This window comes from Dendrobates tinctorius, unplaced genomic scaffold (assembly GCF_039654945.1).
Source record: "Dendrobates tinctorius isolate UK_male_01 unplaced genomic scaffold, ASM3965494v1 ptg000007l, whole genome shotgun sequence".
NCBI classification, from domain to species: Eukaryota; Metazoa; Chordata; class Amphibia; order Anura; family Dendrobatidae; genus Dendrobates; species Dendrobates tinctorius.
In genome coordinates this window covers 55818738-55840220 of record NW_027361675.1, presented here as the reverse complement: position 1 = coordinate 55840220, position 21483 = coordinate 55818738, and the positions used below count along the sequence as shown (strand labels likewise).

General features: G+C 43.2%; 1 protein-coding gene across 1 annotated transcript in view; it reads right to left on the bottom strand.

Annotated features, from left to right (window-relative positions):
• LOC141086031 (uncharacterized) overlaps positions 1 to 21483 on the bottom strand; it is a 971752-nt gene that overhangs the window by 228777 nt on the left and 721492 nt on the right. The window contains exons 83-85 of the mRNA XM_073571764.1: positions 15133 to 15254; positions 5263 to 5443; positions 235 to 326 (exon numbers count right to left, since the gene is read on the bottom strand). Coding sequence (XP_073427865.1) covers positions 235 to 326; positions 5263 to 5443; positions 15133 to 15254 — 395 coding nt within the window. The remainder of the gene's footprint in view (positions 1 to 234; positions 327 to 5262; positions 5444 to 15132; positions 15255 to 21483) is intronic.

Below are 21483 nucleotides of genomic sequence, written 5' to 3'. Positions count from 1 at the left end.
AGGACATTATTTAGTGGGTTGTTTCACCCAAACAACAATGTAAGGGCTCATTCATGTACCGCATTTGCTTCACTGCAGTGTTTTGCTGTATTAGTAAAACATGTAAAGTTATTTCATGGAGACTAGGAAATTACCTTTTAAAACAGGATTATGATAATTCTACCTTCCAGATTAAAATGTTTTATTTCATCACATGAAAAAAAGAAGTACAAAGAGAAATCCAGTTTAGCTTACCTTTTTTAGATGTGCTAGGAAGTCGTTAGGAATAGAAGTTCCCAGCACAGAAATAAGCCACACACAGAACTGCCTCTCCTCTTTCTGTGAATCTGTAGAGATCAGATTTATAATAAGCAACAAGCTCTATGCTGTATAACACAATGTTAAAGAGATGTACTGTGTGCATGGATATCAGTAAGTATGTGTGGAGAATAGAATATTTCAATGTTCCCCAATCCATGGTTTGGGAGCCACATGTGGCTACGAGGCCCCCTGTAAATTGATGTTCATCAGTTGAAATGGTTTTCCAGGTTTAATATTCTCCTTTTTCAATATATAACGCATAGATTGGCCAATATATGTGAGCCCAACTGCCACGCCATAGTTTTTCAAGTTACACATTTTTTGGTTGGCACCTGTTCACACTAGCTTGGATGTGATGAAAAAACACACCAGATAGGATGGGGTCTCTTCATGGCTTGAGCACCATTTTAAGTGTTACATCTAGAGGTATTCAATATAACATTGGGTGCCTGCAAATATTCTACCACAGTTAACATAGGGCTGTCAAATACATTGGAAACCTGACGAAACCGGAAGGACCTCATTATAAGTCAGTAGGATCCATCACAATTTGCTGTGATCCAGTTTTAAAAACAGAGTCGTGGTTTCCCTTCCTGACTACAATTACAATTCTGCAGGCTTCCGAGTTCACATCTTACTGAATTCTTAGACTATTGTCTGGAGAGCAAAAAAGGAAAAATCTGCTTACCGCTACACTGACAGCAATGTCCAAATGTCCAACCTGATCATGAGGACAGATCCCTCCAGGCTGGTGTTCCTGGGTGACTAGCAAGGACAGAACAGAAATTGGGGAAGGGAAAAATGTATCCAGCACCGAGTAGAAAAGAATCTTCAGTTATATATATAAAAAAAAAAAAACATGCCCATCACCCCCATACTGTACATAACTTGCCTCTGGGGGAATTAATTACGGCCCGTTGTCTATGCTCCACTGATGTAGTTTTCCATAAAGAATGTTGCTTCATAAGAAAGCGCTTAACCATCCAAGACTTTACATGTACAGTACTAAATAGGATACAACAAGCTAATGCCTTTAAGAAGCCTCAATTTTCTTTACTTCAGGATAAACCTATTAATCATCCATCTATCAGTCAAGTCACCTATTCCCCCATGTTACATCATGATGTGATATTATCCAAAATCTTATCTAGGGGTATTAATTTCATGGCGCACTCAGCTATAGTGTGAGCTTTTTGACACTATTCCAAAAAACCCTAAGGGGTTAAATGTTGCAGACAGCCTAGAGAGTATCCCACATAAAGTAAATTGAAACATAACCTTTAATGAACCATTAAAAGGACATAACACACAAAAACATTGCAAAAAAGTGCTCATGTGAACCTGACTTCACTTGGTAGTGACAGGGACAGTCACACTAGTTTGTTTGGCTCCTCGCCACTGCGGGGCCTGTGGGCCTAACAGATAACACTAATTCTATATAGCCTTTCCTACTGCTTTATATCTATTTGACTCCCCTGATAAATCCCCACCATTGGGGTAGAAACGCGTAGGGAGCTTCTGTCTATTTTTCCCTTTATCAGTGGGGGTGTCCACTACAGGATCCACTTGGGGCCTGTCCTTGTTAGGACAGGAGTAATGCTAGGGCACGGCAGGGCGTGTAGGGGAATACTTTACATTAACGCTGGTTTTCCCATGTCTCAGCTCCCCATAAGTGGATCGTCTCTCCAGCAGGATACGCCCTGATGCTGGAATGCTATATCTAATACCAATGGTGAGACCAAACCATTTTTTATTAAGCACTGGTTCACATGAGCCCTTTTTTGTAATGTTTTTGTGTCGTATGTCCTTTTAATGGTTCATTAAAGGTTATATTTTAATTTAGTTTATGTGGGATACTCTCTAGGCTGTGTGCAAGTATTAATTTCATGGCTTTAAGAGCCAACAGTCTGGGTAATATTATATCATCTAGCATGTTTCTCTCCAATCAGCATACTGATACCTTGCTTAGTACCAAAGAGTCTTACAAAAGTGGGGGTACTAAAAGTAACCTTTGCCTCTATATGAAGAACTGCAACTTTTATTTGAAATACAGGTAAAACATACAATATCAAATAATATATTAACTGTTGTACCACACATGTTGTATACCAAGCGAGCTACACAACATGTCGTAAATGCCATATAGGGTGTATCACTAGCCTCCTAAAACTGAGTATAGAAGAAAACATTACAGCATCTTCACCCAATTCATTACAGCTAAACGGCGCAACATCAGAACTTTCAAAAAACATTTTTAGAATGCCGTCAAGGCAATCTTTCTTCATTAATTATTATTGGTATTGAAAGGGTCAATAGACCAAAGAGGGGAGAAATTGGAATAGGCTACTGCTTACTAGAAAGGCTAATTGGTTCCTTCATTTAAATGAGCTATCTCTTGCAGGTTTGAACTCTGCACAGATTTATTATATCTTGTTTGAATGTATTATTATTTGTATATATCCACTTTCGATTTACTTTGTATTTTTTCTTCTTTTTTTCCATGCATTATTACGTCGTTAGGTTACTTTCAGACTTGCGTTATGAGGCACAGCGCAGGGCCACTGCTAAGCTCTGCCCCCGGCTGCACCTCCTCCAGTCAGCTCCTCCTATGGGCGCATGACGCTGCGCTGCGCCGACATGCGCCAAACGCACCGTGTTGCATTTTTGTGCGCTTGGTGCAGCACAAAAAGGGCGCATGCGCTGAAAAAAACATACCAGAGCATGGCCAGCGTACCCAATGCTAAATATAGGGTACGCCAGTCGCATGCAGCATCATGTGCCCATAGGAGGAGCTGACCGGAAGAGGCGTGGCCTCAAAATCCGGGAACCCAAGTCAGTAAACTGAGGATTTGTTCTACTCGGTGCTGGATACATTTTTCCCCTTCTCCAATTTCCCTTTATTCTTATTGTCTGGAGAGACCTTGCATTCCGTCATGTGTATTACTTACAACAGGCAATGTGTAAAAATTATTGCAGTGCAGAAGTAGCTTAAAGAGGTTGTCCATGAACAAGACAAAGTGAGCCAATGGTAAGAATTACATAAAATCTGAAAGGAAGCCTGTTTAACCCGTTGCTCCAACTCTGCTACTTTAGTATTTTCAGTCAATATATATTTACTTGCTTGCAGCAATGACATCCCATCAACACATATAACCACTGCAGCCAACAGTCACACCATTGAGACCAGTGATTGGCTGCAGCCATAAGGTGTGCTGTTGGGGCGTCATTGCTATAGTCAAGTAAACAAAGACCGATGGGTAGCATAGGAGTAGCAAGAATTTAAAGGGGTTCTGTCAAGTACCCAAACACTATAATCCTGAGGTTATGGGGCTAATCTGCAGGTTAATAGAGTTATAAAGTTGTCCAGCCAACTTACTGAAAGCATGAATACCGGGAGGAAATTAACTTTAATCTTCCTGGAAGCTGTCAGGGTCCTGTCAGCGCTGGCATGCAGCCTCCGCTGAGCAGGGACTCACCCGCACTGCAGGGGGGCCTGGGGTCAGGTACGGCCAGAAAGTACAGACAAACAGGACCTGAGGACGCTGAAGTTTAGCAAGCAGTGAAGGACCTATGGTCATGTGACTGCAAGGGGCGGGGCTTAGCATCCTGCTTCCAGAGATCGGCAGGACACAACTACAGCAATGCTCAGAGTCAGTTAAAATGGAGGTCATACACAGAGATAGCAGTAAAGTACTAGGGATGAGACAGAATGGATAGTCGGGGCCAAGAAGGGGTCAAAACCAAACACATAGAAGGTACCAAGCAGAATCCAACAAGCAATATCCAGAGAACAGACCGAGTCATACACAAAGTATCAGGCAACCAGAACACAGCACAAACACACTCAGGGGTCAACACAACTCTGCCAAGGGCGAAAGTATAACAGACGGGGATGGGCGCTTCATGAGGCTATAAGAAGCTTTCCCAGAACCAATGAGAGGCCACCATAATAAGCCCCAGGTGTGCAGGTAAGAGTCTGCACTGAGATAAAAAAAAGCACTGGTATCATGACAGAAGCCTCAGGCTTTCAGTCACAGAGACATGGCCAACGTGCCTTCAGTCACTGCTCAATGCATAGTGACCGGCGGCTGTAAGCACTATAGATGAGGGAATATTTCAATATTCAGGTTAGACTACGATCGCCATATTTGTAATCTTCACCGAACATAGCCGAATGCCATTGGAGTCAATGGGAGTACAGATGAGCGAATATGTTCGGAAACGATCGTCAAACATAAAATCGACAAATTCGGACTCGGCGATCGTTTTCCGAACATATTCGCTCATCTCTACTAAGCACATCCTGGCACACAGACTGACAGCCGTTTCTGTGGCATATAAGTACACAGACAGCTGTCAGTCAATGTACCAGGGTGTGCTAACAGCTGCCACTTGCTATATACTGAGCGGTGATTGAAGCAATGCCAGACGCATCTTTGTGACAGAAATCTGGAGGCTATCCGGAGGTGTAATGTTAATTTCAGTACACCAGGCTTTCAGTACGGTAGCCACACAACTTTATAACACTATTAACCTGCAAATTAACCCCATATCTGCAGATTATTAGCATTTGGGGAAATGACGGGTTCCCTTAAAACAGAAAATGCTTCTTTTATTTTATGGAATTGCTCCCCTTTGCCTATTTTGTCTTGATTACGGACAATCCCTTTAAATCTATCAGCCTGCATTACAGCAGGGCTCACTGAATTGCAGAACATCCACTAGACTGTTATGAGGATGTCGGTCACGCAGTGCTAACCATTTCCAGTAGTTCCATGACAATGCATGTTTGTAGTGTAATACAGGCTATAAATGTTAATTTTGTGAATGTCACTTTTATACAGGTAATAGCTTACGCTGCTGCGCTGGATCTGGACAACGGGTAGAAAATCTATTTCTATCTCTGTCTATAAATCTGATCTATCATGACAATACACAGGCTAAATGTGTCACTAATAGTACCTTGCATTTTGGCAGCATATTTCAGGCTCTTGGAGAGATTCTTCAGCATGGCTTTTGATGCCAGATGAAGATTTTCTATAACGAGCCAGCCATTGTGATTCATTGAGTCGTTTAGTGCTGCTTTCACCTCTTCCTCATTTCCATTCGTCAAACTGACTGTGTAAAATGGTATGCTTTTCTCCTAAGAACAAAGAGACATAATTATGTTTCTTCAGAGACTAACACAAATATTTAAGGTGCGTAGAGAACACATTTATACTTCTGTACATAATGTACGGTAAACCCATTATTAGCGCGGCTTTTCTGCTTTATGGTTAAACATACACAGCATAACCTCCAACTGCAGTCTCTTCTCTGTTACGGGAAAGTAAGTGGAAAAGAAGAGTAAATGAAATGCAATTGCTAACATAATAAAAGGTAATGCACATTGGGACAGCTGTGCACAGCGTGAGGCTAGAGGACGCCTGTGTGAAACTCCGCTGCACCTGGCATCTCTCACCAGAGTGGCAAACGTGTGGGCATGCCCACATCTCTAGCTTTAACATAGGAATTAAACTCTAAATATTGGACTATGCAATAAATGTAACAAGATATCATGACGCATTATAGACAAGGTCCAGTGAGAAAACAACATGCGATTGATGTAGCGGAAACATCGCGCCGTGTAACACAAATGCAGTCATTTTCTTTTGTAACGCCACCTTCTGCTCCAAATAATGTCCTCCTGTCTGCATCTGTCAATCACTTGACGCCACAGTGACCACAGAGAACAGTCTCCTAATAGACCTGACTGTCATGGTCAGAGGCAAATACTCAATTAGGAATGAAATGAACACTATGACAGAGCTTCATAAATCAAAAAGCAGCTTGGGAAAGCATGTCCAAGTCCTCGGTTAAGTTTTTTGTATCACTTGAATGATCCTAAAAACATTGGGGCAGTGGCATTAGTGTTACTGTAGCAATAAGTTCTGGCACAACAGGGAGAGAGTAGAACAAGGAAATATGTCTTAGGCCTCCTTCACACATCTGTGTTCCCAGGGTGGTATCCATTGTTTTCACAGATCACTCACATACCCATTATAATCTATGGTGCTGTGCACATGTCTGTGCAAAACACACGGAAACACGTTCATTTTTTTCTAGCTGCATGGATGACAAGGGCCAATACGAGTCTATGGGTCCGTGAAAACCACTTATAGCACACGGATCCATGTACCATCCATGTGCTGGCCGTGTTTAACATTACGAAGTATAAGAGAAGTTTTGTAATTTATTTCTTTATTTGCCCGTACTGGAAAAACACGGATGACACTGATGATAAAAAGGGACACATGGATGACACACAGATGGAAAAGTTATGACACCAGTACCTGTTTTTCATGTACGTTTTTTTATACACATATGTGAAGGAGGCCTAACTAAGAGGCTAGACATATAGGCAGTTTTAGGAGTCTGGCAACAATGAGACTATATGTGACTTGCAATGTAGAAACAGCAATATGGCTGGCCTTACAGACATTTTTATCAGGCTAGTTCTATGGGCAGCATTAGTATGGAGGATGAGACCTGACTAAAGGTGAGAAGTGAGTATTTAAAAGTGAGGTACCCATAATGTTTTCCACCCTTCTTTTGTCTGTATCTTTCATCATTGTTATTTCTTATGTCATAAAAAGTTCAATGAAAACCATTAAACATGAAAAGTGAGGTGTTCTTTATAAAACTCTTGTCATGCGGCTATCTCAGTGCCATATATGCCAATTGTTTTATATTATTACGTATTTGTCAAGGGTATTACTCTTTACCATTTCTCCTTCTAGTTTATAGGGAATCTGCCACCAGGTTTTTGTTGCCCCATCTGAGAGCATCATGACGTAGGGGCAGAAACCCTGATTCAAGAAAAGTGTCATTTACTTGGCTGCTTGCCGTCATTTTGATAAAATCACTGTTTTATCAATTACAGATCTACCAGTTCTCTGAATGCCGAGTTCTGTATAACCCCGCTCAGAACACTGATTGGCTGCTTTCTGCCCATGTACAGTATATATAGAAAACTGCCAATCAGTGATGGAGGCGGGGTTATACAGAGCTCATGAATATGGAGGACTACCTGGCAGCATGTTTACTAGTCCTCTAATGATAATCCACTGCTGGTAAAGGCCCCATCTCACATAGCGAGATCGCTAGCGAGATCGCTGATGCGTCACGCAACATTTTGTGACGCAACAGCGATCTCGCTACATGTGACACATAGCGGCGACCGGCCCCCCGCTGGATATTGCTGTTCGTGCTCAAATGTCCTGGGCCATTTTTTCATCGTTGCCATCCCGCTGGCCAGCATGCATTTCTGTGTTTGACGCCGACGAGCGACCTCGTTGGCGATGCAGAACTCAGGGACGCAGGCAGGAATCGTTCAGAATAGCTGCTGTGTGACGACGCACCAGCGATCCTTACCAGGTCGTATCGTTGTCGGGATCGCTGGTGCGTCGTTGAAGAGATCTGCCTGTTTGGCAGCTTACTAGTGACCATGTAGCGATGCACCAGCGATCCCTACCAGGTCGTGTTGCTGTCGGTATCGCTGGTGCGTCGCTTTGTGAAACGGGACCCTAAAACAGTGATTATATCATACCTACATTACGCAACCCAGTAAGTTACACATTGCTGAAGTCAGGGTTTTAGCTTCTACATTATGCCACTGACAAATTAGGTGGTAAAAACCTTGTGACAGATTCCCTTTAAGGCCTCTTTCACACATCAGGTTTTCGCCGTCAGGCGCGATCCGGCGCTTTTGACAGAAACCGGATCCGGCGAAATGCAATGCCGGATCCGGTTTCCCCCCCATTGACTTGCATTTGCGCCGGATCGCGCCAGATGGCCATGCGTTTCAACCGGTTTTCGCCGGATCCGGCAATGTGTCGCGATCCGGCGTCTGGAGAAAACGTCTACTGTAACGTTTTTTGTCTCCGGCGAAAAAGCCGGACACGCCGGATCCGGCGCGTCCGGCTTTTTCACACAATGAAAGCCTATGAGCGCCGCAATGCGCCGGATCCGGCGAAAGCCGGATCCGGTGGCCAGATCCGTTTTTTTTGGTCTGAGCATGCTCAGTAGCTCTGCCCACAAGACATATATAAAAGCAAGACAGTGGGACCCACAGCCACACCCAACATGCCACCCAAGCCAAGAACCAGGAGAAGGCAGCAGACATCTGCAGCACCATCAGCACCACCACCACCCCAAATGGAGCAGCAAATGGAACATGCTGAGGAGGGGAGTCCAGAAGCAGATGAGAGACGGTAATTATCAAATCCCCCATTCCTCCAAACTAGGGCCATGGAATATCAAGATATTCATTGGCCCTTTGTTTCTCTTTATTCAACAGCCGCCAAAGAGATGCAGCAGCAGCAGCAGAAATGGCATCACTGGCAGCAGGAACAGCAGCAGCAATACCCACAGCCATGGAGTCTGGCCATCAACAGGACAGCACATCTTCTTCTGGGAGCCCTCCCTCGCATCGTCAGCATTTGACGGTAAGTTTTTATTTCCAAAATCCATCATCTCTGTAATATATGTCTATTCATTGACTTTTATTTCAAAACAGGAATCACAAGATGAAGAGGAGCTCCCAGAAGAAGGAGGAAGGGGTGGACAGACACCTGGAGTGGGCTCACAATTGGTAAGTTTTTTGCATCAAACGCAGAAACACAACATCACACTACACACAACACATAGAAAACAATGTTCTGCAGACCACACACAGCAAACAAATGCCTACATCCAAAGACATAACATTTTTTGTTTTCTTCTCTAGTCTTCCCAATCTGGTGCTCAGCCAAGAGGTCCTCACAGTGCCTCCCAGGGTCGTCGGCGACAGCAACGCGGCGGTCACCAGCGTGTAAGTATAAATATTTTTGCTTTGTTTTTTTTGCACTTTTTATTTCATTTCTTTTGTGGAGGCTAATTATGTTATTTTTGTCTTTTTCTTTAACAGCCTTCACAGCGTGCTCCCGACTCTGACGGTGAGGATGGAGGGATTGATGTGGACCGCCTCATCGATCTCGTCAGAGAAAGGGAGCCGCTCTGGAATATGGCTGACCGCCGCCACGCTGACCTGATCGTTACCCGACGACTCTGGGAGGAAATCTGTTCTCTCCTTGTGGGCCGCTGGGAGGACCTCGAAGCTCGGGCCCAGATTAAAGAGCGTAAGTATATACAGTACCGGTTGCTTGATGTAAACCAGTGTTTCCCGAACTCCAGTCCTCGTGGTCCCCACGGATCATGTGTTCAGGATTTCTATTTACTATGGAAATCCTGAAAACATGACCCCTGGGGACCATGAGGACTGGAGTTTGTGAAACACTGATGTTGTATACTAACCACTCCTTTCTCGTTTCAGGGAACAGAATTGTGAATCGGTGGCGGTCTGTGAGGGATCGTTTCAAGAAGGAGTTCAATAAAGAGATGCGGGCCCCGAGTGGATCTGGAGGACGCAGGAGCAAGTACAAGTACGCACAAGCCCTGTCGTTCCTCCGGGAAACAATGCTCACCAGAAGGTAAATATTACACACCACATGTGAAAAAAATGTTAGATGTAACTTTTTTTTTTCAGCCAAGGCCATACCATGTCAGTATTTTAATTGTTTTTTTTTCTCTTTATTACACAGCACGGTGAGCAGCACTTGGGAGCCTGCACGATTGGACCCTTCTGAGGCGATCCCTGAGGAGACCGGCACCGAGGGACACTTCGACCGCCCCGGTACATCTGCACCTTCCCAGCCTTCCCACACATTCGACCCATCTGTCCCATCCACCAGCACAGGAGCATCGTGGCCGCCTACATTACATGAAGCTGCTGGTGAGGAGATCGCTTTCCCTTTACCCCACCCTTCTGCCCCTGCCACCTCTAGTACACCTGCGGGTACTGGGCGGCAGCGGCAGAGGGGTCAGGAAAAGAGTTATGCGCAAGAGTTCTTGCATCTGAATGCATCTTTCCAGAACTGTCTCAAAGTCTTGTCAGAGCAAATCTCCGCAAGCTTTCAGCAGATCAACTCCAGCATTCTGGAGGTGAAGACACTTCTGCAAACCATGCATTCAGAAGCAAGATCTTCGCCAAACCACACCTTTTTCAGGTCTGTTGTGGAGCGCATGGCAACACTATCTCCTACCCAGCAGATGCATGTAATGCATTCGTGCCACGGTGCTCTACAGCAGGTTACCTCCCAACCTCCACCTCCCACCACTGTAGTTCCTCCACCTGCACCCCCTCCAGCCACTTTCCATCCTCCCCCTCCTATTACATCTGCACCCCCTCCAGCCACTTTCCATCCTCCCCCTCCTATTACATCTGCACCCCCTCCAGCCACTTTCCATCCTCCCCCTCCTATTACATACCAGCAACCTCACCAGTACCAGCAACCTCCCCAGTACCAGACATCTCCCCACTTCCAGCAACCTGCCCCGTACCAAACTCCTTCCCCGTACCAAACTCCTTCCCCGTACCAAACTCCTTCCCCATACAACTTTCCATCAACATCATCTGCTCCTACAGTCCCTGCCCAACCCTCCACTCCACCGCCCACCACCTCTTCTGCCTCCCACATGTCCACCCATTCTGTAGCTTTTTCCACACCTTCACCTCTAACTGTTCCTTCCCCACCACAATCCCAGTCCTCTCTCCACACACCCAGTGTCGAAGTGTCCCGCAGCCCCTCCAGCAGTATTTCCACCCCACAGTACACAGATTTGTAATGTGTGTTTTTTGTAATAAAAATGCCCATTGGGTTTAAAACCTTTATTAAAAAAGTTTTTTGCACTTTAAAAACATTTTACAAAAAAAAAAAAAAATTTAAATAAAAGTTAAATTATCGTTTCACAATGGTTGTCTGTCATTTCTTTCTGCGGCGAACTATGTTTTAAAAAAAGGTTAAATACAGGGTATTTCAAAGGTAAAAAGGTATTCAAAACCAGGTATATAACTGTGGGTAAATTTTAGCTTTTTGCCACAGTTGTGTTCCTGGTTGTGTTTGAAGCAAAGTATTTCACCTAAAAAGTTGTGTTTATTGTTGGTGATTTCCTACCAATGTACACAACTTTTGTTAAAAGGTGAAATACTTTGCATAAAACACAACCAGGTACACACCTGTGGCCTAAAGGTAAAAATAGTAAGACCATGACAAGATAGCCAACTTTGGTTGGCAAAGGTATATACTGTTGGTCCAGAAGGTACACAAGTTTAGGGCACAAATTTTTCACACTCTGTTATCCCAGTGTACTCTGCCTTGAGGTGACATAAAGTATAGTGGAAAATTGTCCCTGAAACCGTCACAGAACTTCTAGTGGTAATATTTCCAATGACAACATCCATCTTCGCCAGTAACTTGCTCTTCTCTCCAACCTGCACTTTCTTCTCTACAACCTGTCAAAGAAGGGCTGTAGGAACATGCTATATCTAGTTTTCCAGTAGCCAATCCCGTTCGGAAGGCCACAAGGGTCAATTTTAAAAACCGGATCCGGCGTAATCCGTCGAAAAACGGATAGAAAAACGGATGAACCGGATGAGACGGATCCGGTTTTGTCTGTCAAGGACAAGACGGATCCGGCAGAAAACCGGATCCGGCACTTCAGGTTTTACAAAACATTTGCCGGATCCGGCATTCCGGCACGACGCCGGATCGCGCCTGACGCCGAAAACCTGATGTGTGAAAGTAGCCTAAGCAGCAGAGAGCACTTAGGAAATTCTATTTACCTGCAGACATAGGTATAAACAGCTGGTAAATAGCATTATCCACCATATTTAAAGCATGCACGCCAGGAGAAAATTAACTTATTCGCTCAAGGGAGCTACTGGATTTCAGCCATGGAGTTGTGCACGGTGCCTACAGTCTCTGCTCATTCACTATATTGTGCGTTGGTTATAAGCCCGTCCAGCATTTTATTTAACAGCCGGTTCTGCAGCATGTATATATAGAGCGAACTGTCAAAATGCCAGGGTGTGTTTATAGTCGTCGCTCACAGTATAGGTCGGGATGCTTGGAGAAGTTACTGTAATCGCTCTGTGCACACACCCCACACAGCACAGGAACATTGGCGTGCTCAGGTGGCAGTTGGCAGAGTGTGTGGCAGGAGGAGAGAAGCCAAGTGACTTGAAGAGAGACAGGGTGATGAGCGGTGTGTGTAGGGGACACCGTCAGGAGTCTGTGAGGAGAAAGCTACGCACTCACCGACAAGAGAAATGTGAGAGACTTTTACCGGAGGCCGCTCCCCGCCCACGGTTGCACACAGCCACGCCAGCGGTCCCCCGCCCTTTTGAGACAGGTCCGTTACCTCAAGTCGCCACTGCGACGACACGTAAAATGGCTGCAGCGGCCTGGACACTGCCCCCCTGTCTCCTTCCTCAGTGGACGCCACTTCGCCATAGGCGGCAATAGAGACCCACGTCCCTTCTACAAGGGGACCCTGAGCAGAGGCCGGCCGAACATCATTTGGGGAACTGCATCATCACTGCACTGTGAGACGAGAGCCGGTAAAAGACGTCCTGAAAGCCCCACCAGCACAGAGTCTTCAGGGCCTGTTGTTCCCCACCAGCACAGAGTCATCAGGGCCTGTTGTGCCCCACCAGCACAGATTCTTCAGGGCCTGTTGTGCCCCACCAGCACAGAGTCTTCAGGGTCTGTTGTGCCCCACCAGCACAGAGTCTTCAGGGCCTGTTGTGCCCCACCAGCACAGATCCTTCAGGGCCTGTTGTGCCCCATCAGCACAGTTTCTTCAGGGCCTGTCAAGCTTAAATCATCCCGGGACAATGAGGTGTCAAGGCAGCCGCATTCAGCGACCTCTAAGCGGCCGCTCCTGTGAACCCGAGCAACGTCTGGAAGGTTAAGTGAACTATAGGAAATAAGGACCCATAGTTTGTGCCATACGTGGCCTTCGACGCCTGGACTAGCCGGGTTAGTCACATTGAATATAAGAAAAGTATTGTTTATTTTGCTGAGTCCCTGCGAGGACAGATTGTTGTTACCCCTGTTACTTGTTCAGCATAGCCCCAGCGGCTCCAAGTTATAAAAGTTGATTTCACAAGTCATACCTTGTCTCGTGTCTCGTCACTGCATCCTGAGAACCTGCTCAACCCTACAGTGGGACAACTCGCTAAATCGATGCGGGAAAAAACATGATATGCTGTATAGTTATGTAGGAAGCGAGTGTTGTAAAATAATGTCAAGGGTTTATACCAAAAATGGACAACATCCTGCACAAGTAATTTTAATATGTACATCTTTTCAGTTTAGATTGAAAGATTCAAGATTAACACAGATTCTCCTGCATTATGTGGTTATTTCAATCAAGGGCACATTGTGTGACGCACAAGATACTGGCACAGAATGCTAAGCAAAAAAATAAATAAAACAAGACGATGCAGATTAACAGGAAGCGTTTCTTCACTCTGATTCACAGCACGTTGCTATCTACAATGTACATCTCTCTAATATATTACCTACCACGGCGTACGAAAGCAGATTCATCATTTCAGATCATTATAATGAATGATATGAAACTCTATGAAATAAACTTAATTATTATATTTCAAGAGTCTCCGTAAAAAAAAACAAAAACATAAAATTATCATGTGTAGGAACATATTCATATTATGTTGTTTAAAATGGATGTTGGTGAAAGAGAAAAATACTGTAATTATAAAAAATAATGTAAGCTTACACTGCATATTATGTTACACTGAGCAACCTCTTGAAAGTGTATTTAATTTACAATGGGATTTAATGGCAGATGTTTGCATACGTCTGGGGTAGCTTTCAGAAGCCCTTTTCTAATACTGTATATATGGTGAATGTAGTGCCATAACATGTGAACTAAGTCTAAAACACCAGTAATAGAGAGGATGCTTGCTGACAGTTTATGAGATCCCCATTGGGCACGTACTTATGAAAGGGATTGTCCGGCATAATTCTAATTAATTAGTCTTGTTGATGAGGCTTCTGGAATTGCTATACATGCACGTTATGTGCTTTTATATATCACTATCCCTCCTCTCACAAATAAAAAAGTCAATCCAAGTTTGTATCCTCTTAACATATTGCATTTATCATATTATATAGCACTGTATACTTACAATTGCTTATTCTGCCTTTTTATCCAGCTAATTCTTCTCTTTTCCATTAGTTCTATAAGATCACATGACTAAAAACTGACTAGCTAAATCCTTCTTAGCTTTATGTAGAAACAGGACGTCTCTTGTCCCTGCATGAGTCATCCCCCTCTTCAACTCCTGAGCCAGCTGCTCCACTCCTTCACCCTGCCAAGGATTTCGCACTGATGTAGAATTGTAGTTCTTCTGATGACTCATGCAGGGAAAAGTGTTTTCCTGTTTATACATAGAGCTTAGAAGGATTCAGCTTGTCAGTTTTTAATCAGGTGATGTTATAGACCAAATGGAAAAGAGAAGAATTAACTGGGTAGAAGGCCAAAATAAGCAATTGTAAATACACTGTGATATATGATAATTGCAATATATTAAGAGAATAAAAATGTTGATGGGAGTGCTTCTTTAACTGATTAAACTCCCCCCAATGCCACTACCACTTACCATTACTTAGGACCAGGTCACTATCTATGCTATTATTGCCCTCTTCCCCAATCAATACATTAGTCACGTCTACAACTTCCCAGTTCTTCTTTTGCTCCGTACAGCTGTACCCTCCTGACTGTTAAAAATGGCTCACCAGTCCCGGCAGCACGTTTCACTCTTACTTTTTAGTGAACACTTAATAATATCCAAATAAAATGCTTTTACATTCATCTTGGTACTAGTCATGCCATGTTCTGTGTCTGTGTCCAATAAAGGAACCAAGAGCATAGATCCATTACCTCTGCTGCATGGCAAATGACTTCTTTAGCTTTGTGTCGCATGAGAGCACCTCCAGGCAAAAGTGGGTTGGTTCTGTTAGAAGGTTCAAGAACTAAAACACCAAATGTATTTTCCTTCAATACTAGAAAGAAAAAAAATTAAATAGTTGACACAGGAATGAATCATTACCACTGAATATATAAAAAGAGTAACAAAGTCTGCAGGTAGAATTAGTTGTAAGACGGTGCAACCTCCCACAATGAAGGGGACACCATTTGGCCAACTCCACAATTCTTCCTTTCTGATGCCTTTCCAGTATGAATTATTTTATTCTTATTTTTATTTGTTTAATTTTGTGTCTTTTTCAATGAATTTAACAGATCCTGGCAATATAAAGACATGACAGAAAGGTTATATTCTGAGCTATTAACTTTCAAGTGCTGAGATCCATCAGAGTTGTGCTGGAAAGTTTCAAATGTCTGTTATACTGGATAAAATTGGAAAAAAAATCTAGTTATACAAATAAAAGAGTGTTAAGCTTGATAGCCAGTTTGTGTGGATAAAGCAGAGGGGATGAAATACATCGTCAGTCCTCTCCAGTAGGAGCAATGCCTCCAAAGAGAGACATATCTACAATAGCCATCTACTCCAAAGCTAACTACAAATATTTCTGTGCATGTACAGTCATGGCTGAAAGTGTTTGCACCCTTGAAATTGTTCAAGAAAATGAAGTATTTCTCACAGAAAATTATTGCAATTACACATGTCTTGTTATACACATGTTTATATACTTTGTGTGTATTGGAACAAAACAAAAAAACAGAGAAAAAGGGCAAATTGGAAAATTTTACACAAAACCCCAAAATTGAGTCTAACAAAATTTCTTGCTCCCTCAATTTAACCCCTTCACCCCCAAGGGTGGTTTGCACGTTCATGACCGGGCCAATTTTTACAATTCTGACCACTGTACCTTTATGAGGTCATAACTCTGGAACGCTTCTATGGATCCCGGTGATTCTGACCACTGTTTTCTCGTGACATATTGTACATGTTAGTGGTAAAATTTCATTCAAATAACTTGCGTTTATTTGTGAAAAAAACGGAAATTTGGCAAAAATTTTGAAAATTTCGCAATTTTCCAACTTTGAATTTTTATGCCCTTAAATCACAGAGATACGGCACACAAAAAACTTGATAACTAACATTTCCCACATGTTTACTTTACATCAGCACAATTTTGGAACCAAAATTTTTTTTTGTTAGGAAGTTATAAGGGTTAAAATTTGACCAGCGATTTCTCATTTTTACAACACCATTTTATTTTTAGGACCACATCACATTTGAAGCCACTTTGAGGGGTCTATATGATAGAAAATACCCAAAAGTGACACCATTCGAAAAACTGCACCCTTTAAGGTGCTCAAAACCACATTCAAGAAGTTTATTAACCCTTTAGGTGCGTCACAGGAATTTTTTTGAATATTTAAAAAAAAATGAACATCTAACTTTTTTTCACAAAAAAAATAATTCAGGTTCAATTTTTTTTATTTTACCAAGGGTAACAGGAGAAATTGGACTGCAAAAGTTATTGTGCAATTTGTCCTGAGTACGCTGATACCTGATTTGTGGGGGGGAACGACTGTTTCGGCGCATGGCAGAGCTCAGAATGGAAGGAGCGCCGTTTGACTTTTTCAATGCAAAATTGGCTGGAATTCAGATCGGACGCCATGTCACGTTTGGAGAGTCCCTGATGTACCTAAACAGTGGAAACCCCCTACAAGTGACCCCATTTTGGAAACTAGACCCCCCAAGGAAGTAATCTAGATATGTGGTGAGAACTTTGAACCCACAAGGGCTTTACAGAAGTTTATAACGTACAGCGGTACTATTAAAAAATCATATTTTTTCCACAAAAATGATCTTTTCACCCCAATTTTTATTTTCCCAAGGGTAACAGGACCCTAAAAGTTATTGTGCAATTTGTCCTGAGTATGCTGATACCCCACATGTGGGGGTAAACCACTATTTGGGCTCATGGCAGAGCTTGGAAGGGAAGCAGCGCCAATTGACGTTTTTGGCTGGAATTGAGATCGGACATCATGTCGCGATTGGAAAACCCCTGATGTACCAAAACAGTGGAAACCCCCCACAAATGACACCATTTTGGAAACTAGACCCCCTAAGGAACTTATCTAGATGTGTGGTGAGAACTTTGAACCCCCAAGGGCTTCACAGAAGTTTATAACATAAAACCGTACAATTAAAAAAATCATATTTTTTCCACAAAAATGATCTTTTCACCCTCAATTCTTATTTTTCCAAGGGTACCAGCACCCTAAAAGTTATTGTGCAATTTGTCCTGAGTACGCTGATACCCCACATGTGGGGGTAAACCACTATTTGGGCGCATGGCAGAGCTCGGAAGGGAAGCAGCGCCATTTGACGTTTTTGGCTGGAATTGAGATCGGACACCATGTCGCGATTGGAAAACCCCTGATGTACCTAAACAGTGGAAACTCCCCACAAATGACACCATTTTGGAAACTAGACCCCCTAAGGAACTTATCTAGATGTGTGGTGAGAACTTTGAACCCCCAAGGGCTTCACAGAAGTTTATAACATAAAGCCGTACAATTAAAAAATCATATTTTTTCCACAAAAATGATCTTTTCACCCTCAATTCTTATTTTTCCAAGGGTACCAGCACCCTAAAAGTTATTGTGCAATTTGTCCTGAGTACGCTGATACCCCACATGTGGGGGTAAACCACTATTTGGGCGCATGGCAGAGCTCGGAAGGGAAGCAGCGCCATTTGACGTTTTTGGCTGGAATTGAGATCGGACACCATGTCGCGATTGGAAAACCCCTGATATACCTAAACAGTGGAAACCCCCCACAAATGACACCATTTTGGAAACTAGACCCCCCAAGGAACTTATCTAGATGTGTGGTGAGCACTTTGAACCCCCCCAGTGCTTCACAGAAGTTTATAACGCCCGGGCGTGAAAATAAAAAATTCGTATTTTTTCCACAAACATGATCTTTTAGTCACCATTTTTTTTATTTTCCCAAGGGTAACAGGAGAAATTGGACCCCAAAAGTTGTTGTCCAATTTGTCCTGAGTATGCTGATACCCCATATGTGGGAGAAAACTACTGTATGGGAACACGTCGGGGATCGGAAGGGAAGTAGTGACGTTTTGGAATGCAGACATTGATGGAATGGTCTGCGGGTGTCATGTTGCCTTTGGAGAGCCCCTAATGTGCCTAAACAGTGGAAACTCCCCACAAATGACCCCATTTTGAAAACTAGACCCCCTAAGGAACTTATCTAGATGTGAAGTGAGCACTTTGAACCCCCAAGGGCTTCACAGAAGTTTATAATGCCAGGGCATGAAAATAAAAAAATCGTATTTTTTCCACAAACATGATCAATTATTCCCCAATTTTTTTATTTTCCCAAGGGTAACAGGAGAAATTGAACCCCAAAAGTTGTTGTCCAATTTGTCCTGAGTAAGCTGACATCCCATATGTGGGAGAAAACTACTGTATGGACACACGTCAGGGCTCGGAAGGGAAGTAGTGACGTTTTGGAATGCAGACATTGATGGAATGGTCTGCGGGTGTCATGTTGCCTTTGGAGAGCCCCTAATGTACCTAAACAGTGGAAACCCCCCCACAAATGACCCCATTTTGAAAACTAGACCCCCTAAGGAACTTATCTAGATGTGTGGTGAGCACTTTGAACCCCCAAGTGCTTCACAGACGTTTATAACGCTCGGACGTGAAAATAAAAAAATCATTTTTTTCCACAAAAATGATATTTTTGCCCCCAATTTTTTATTTTCCTAAGGGTAACAGGAGAAATTGGACTCCAAAAATTCTTTTGCAATTTGTCCTGAGTAGGCTGATACCCTACATGTGAGGATAAAACACTGTTTGGGTGCATGGCAGAGCTTGGAAGGGAAGGAGCACCATATGACTTTTTCAACTCAGAATTGGCTGGAATTGAGATCAGACGCAATGTTGCATTTGGAGAGCCCCTGATGTGCCCAAACAGTGGAAACCCCCAATTCTAACTCCAACCCGAACCCCAACACACCCCTAACCCAAGCCCTAACCCTAGCCATAACCCTAACCCTAATGGAAAAATGGAAATAAATACATTTTTTTAATTTTATTATTTTTCCCTAACTAAGGGGGTGATAACGGGGGGTTTGATTTACTATTTATGGCCGTTTTTATTTTTGGCAGCTGTCGCACGCTAAAAGACGCTTTTTATTGTAAAAATAGTTTTTGCATCACCACATATTGAGAGCTATAATTTTTCCGTATTTTGACCCACCGAGTCATGTGAGGTCTTATTTTTTGTGGGACGAGTTGACGTTTTTATTGGTACCATTTTTGGGGCATGTGACATTTTTTGAGCGCTTTTTATTCCGATTTTTGGGACACAGAATGAACAAAAACCAGCGTTTCATGAATTTCTTTTGGGGGAGTGCGTTTACATCGTTCCGCGTGCGGTAAAATTGATAAAGCGGTTTTATTCTTCGGGTCAGTACGGTTACAGCGATACCTCATTTAGGTCGTTTTTTTATGTTTTGTTGGTTTTATGCAATGAAAACTATTTTATATAAAAAATAATTATTTTTGCATCGCTTTATTCTGCGAGCTATAACTTTTTTATTTTTTTGCTGATGATGCTGTGTGGTGGCTCGTTATTTGCAGGACAAGATGCCGTTTTCAGCGGTACCATGGATATTTATATGCGTCTTTTTGATCGCGCGTTATTACACTTTTTGTTTGGCGGTATGATAATAAATCATTATTTTTTGCTTCGTTTTTTATTTTTATTTTTTAAGGGGTTCGCTAAAGGGGTTAACTAATGGGACAGTTTTATAGGGTGGGTCATTATGGACGCGGTGATACCTAATATGTGTACTTTTATTGTTTTAGTTTTTTTTATTTTCAAAAAATGAATTTATTGGGGAATATTTTTTTTTTTTTTTACTAATTTATTTAGCGATTTTTTTAAAATTATTTTTACACCTTTTTTTTAATTTTTTTTTACTTAATTACATAGTCCCAGGTGGGACATCACTGTCCTGTGACAGATCGCTGATCTGTCACATCACAGATCACTGTGACAGATCAGCAATCTGTCACAGGCAGTGCACAAGGCTTCCTCATGCCTGCGCTTTGCAGGCACTGAGGAAGCCAGCTTCCTCCAGGCCCCCGAAGGCCCCGTCGCCATCTTGGATCCGGGGGCCTGGAGGAAAGGAGTCCCGCGCAGCAGCGCTGCACATTGCGCTGCTGTGGGGGGCTCAGGGAAGCACGGAGGGAGCCCCCTCCCTGCCGATGCTTCCCTTTAACTCCCGGTACACCGCGATCATGTTTGATCGCGGTGTGCAAGGGGTTATCGTGTTGGGGGCGGTCCGTGACCGCCCCTGACACATAGTGCCGGGTGTCAGCTGTGATAATCAGCTGACACCCGGCCGCGATCAGCGGCGCTCACCACGTGGGCGCCGCTGATCACGCTAGACGTACTATCCCGTCCATGGGCATAGGGGCCCGGGTCCCATGGACGGGATAGTACGTCTGATGTCAGGAAGGGGTTAATACTTGGTTGCCCACTCTTTGGAATAAATAACTGCAATCAATCGCTTCTATAACCATCAACAAGTTTCTTATACCTCTCAACTGGAATTTTGGCATACTCATCTTTTGCAAACTGCTCCAGGTCTGTCCAGGTATTCTCCCAACAGCAATTTTAAGATCTCTCCACAGGTTTTCAATGGGATTTAGATCCTGATTCATTGCTGGCCACTTCAGAACTGGAGAGCTTTGTTTCCATCCATTTCTGGGTGCTTCTTGAAATATGTATGGGGTCATAGTCCTGCAGTACCAAGGATGCAAACCCAGCTTTCTGACACTGAGCACTATATTGCGACAAAATCACTTAGTAATATTCAAATGATGATGATGCCTTGCACACTTTGATGGCACCCAATCCCAGAGGCAGCCAAACATCCCCAAATCCAAAACATCTTTGAACCTCCACCATATTTGACTGTAGGTACTGTGTTTATTTCTTTGTATGCCTCATTCCGTTTTCAGTAAATAGTAGAATGATGTGCTTGATACCAAAAAGCTCTTTCTCGGTCTCATCTGTCCACAAGACGATTTCCCAGAAGGATTTTGACTTACTCACATACATTTTGTCAAACAGCAGTCTAGCTTTTTATGTCTCTGTGTCAGAAGTGGAGTCTTGCTGGGTCTCTTTCTTTGGAACTTGATTGGGGTTGATTATCCGGACTATCCTGAGTTGCAATCTTTCATAATTTTTTCTATGCCGTCCAAGTCCAGGGAGAT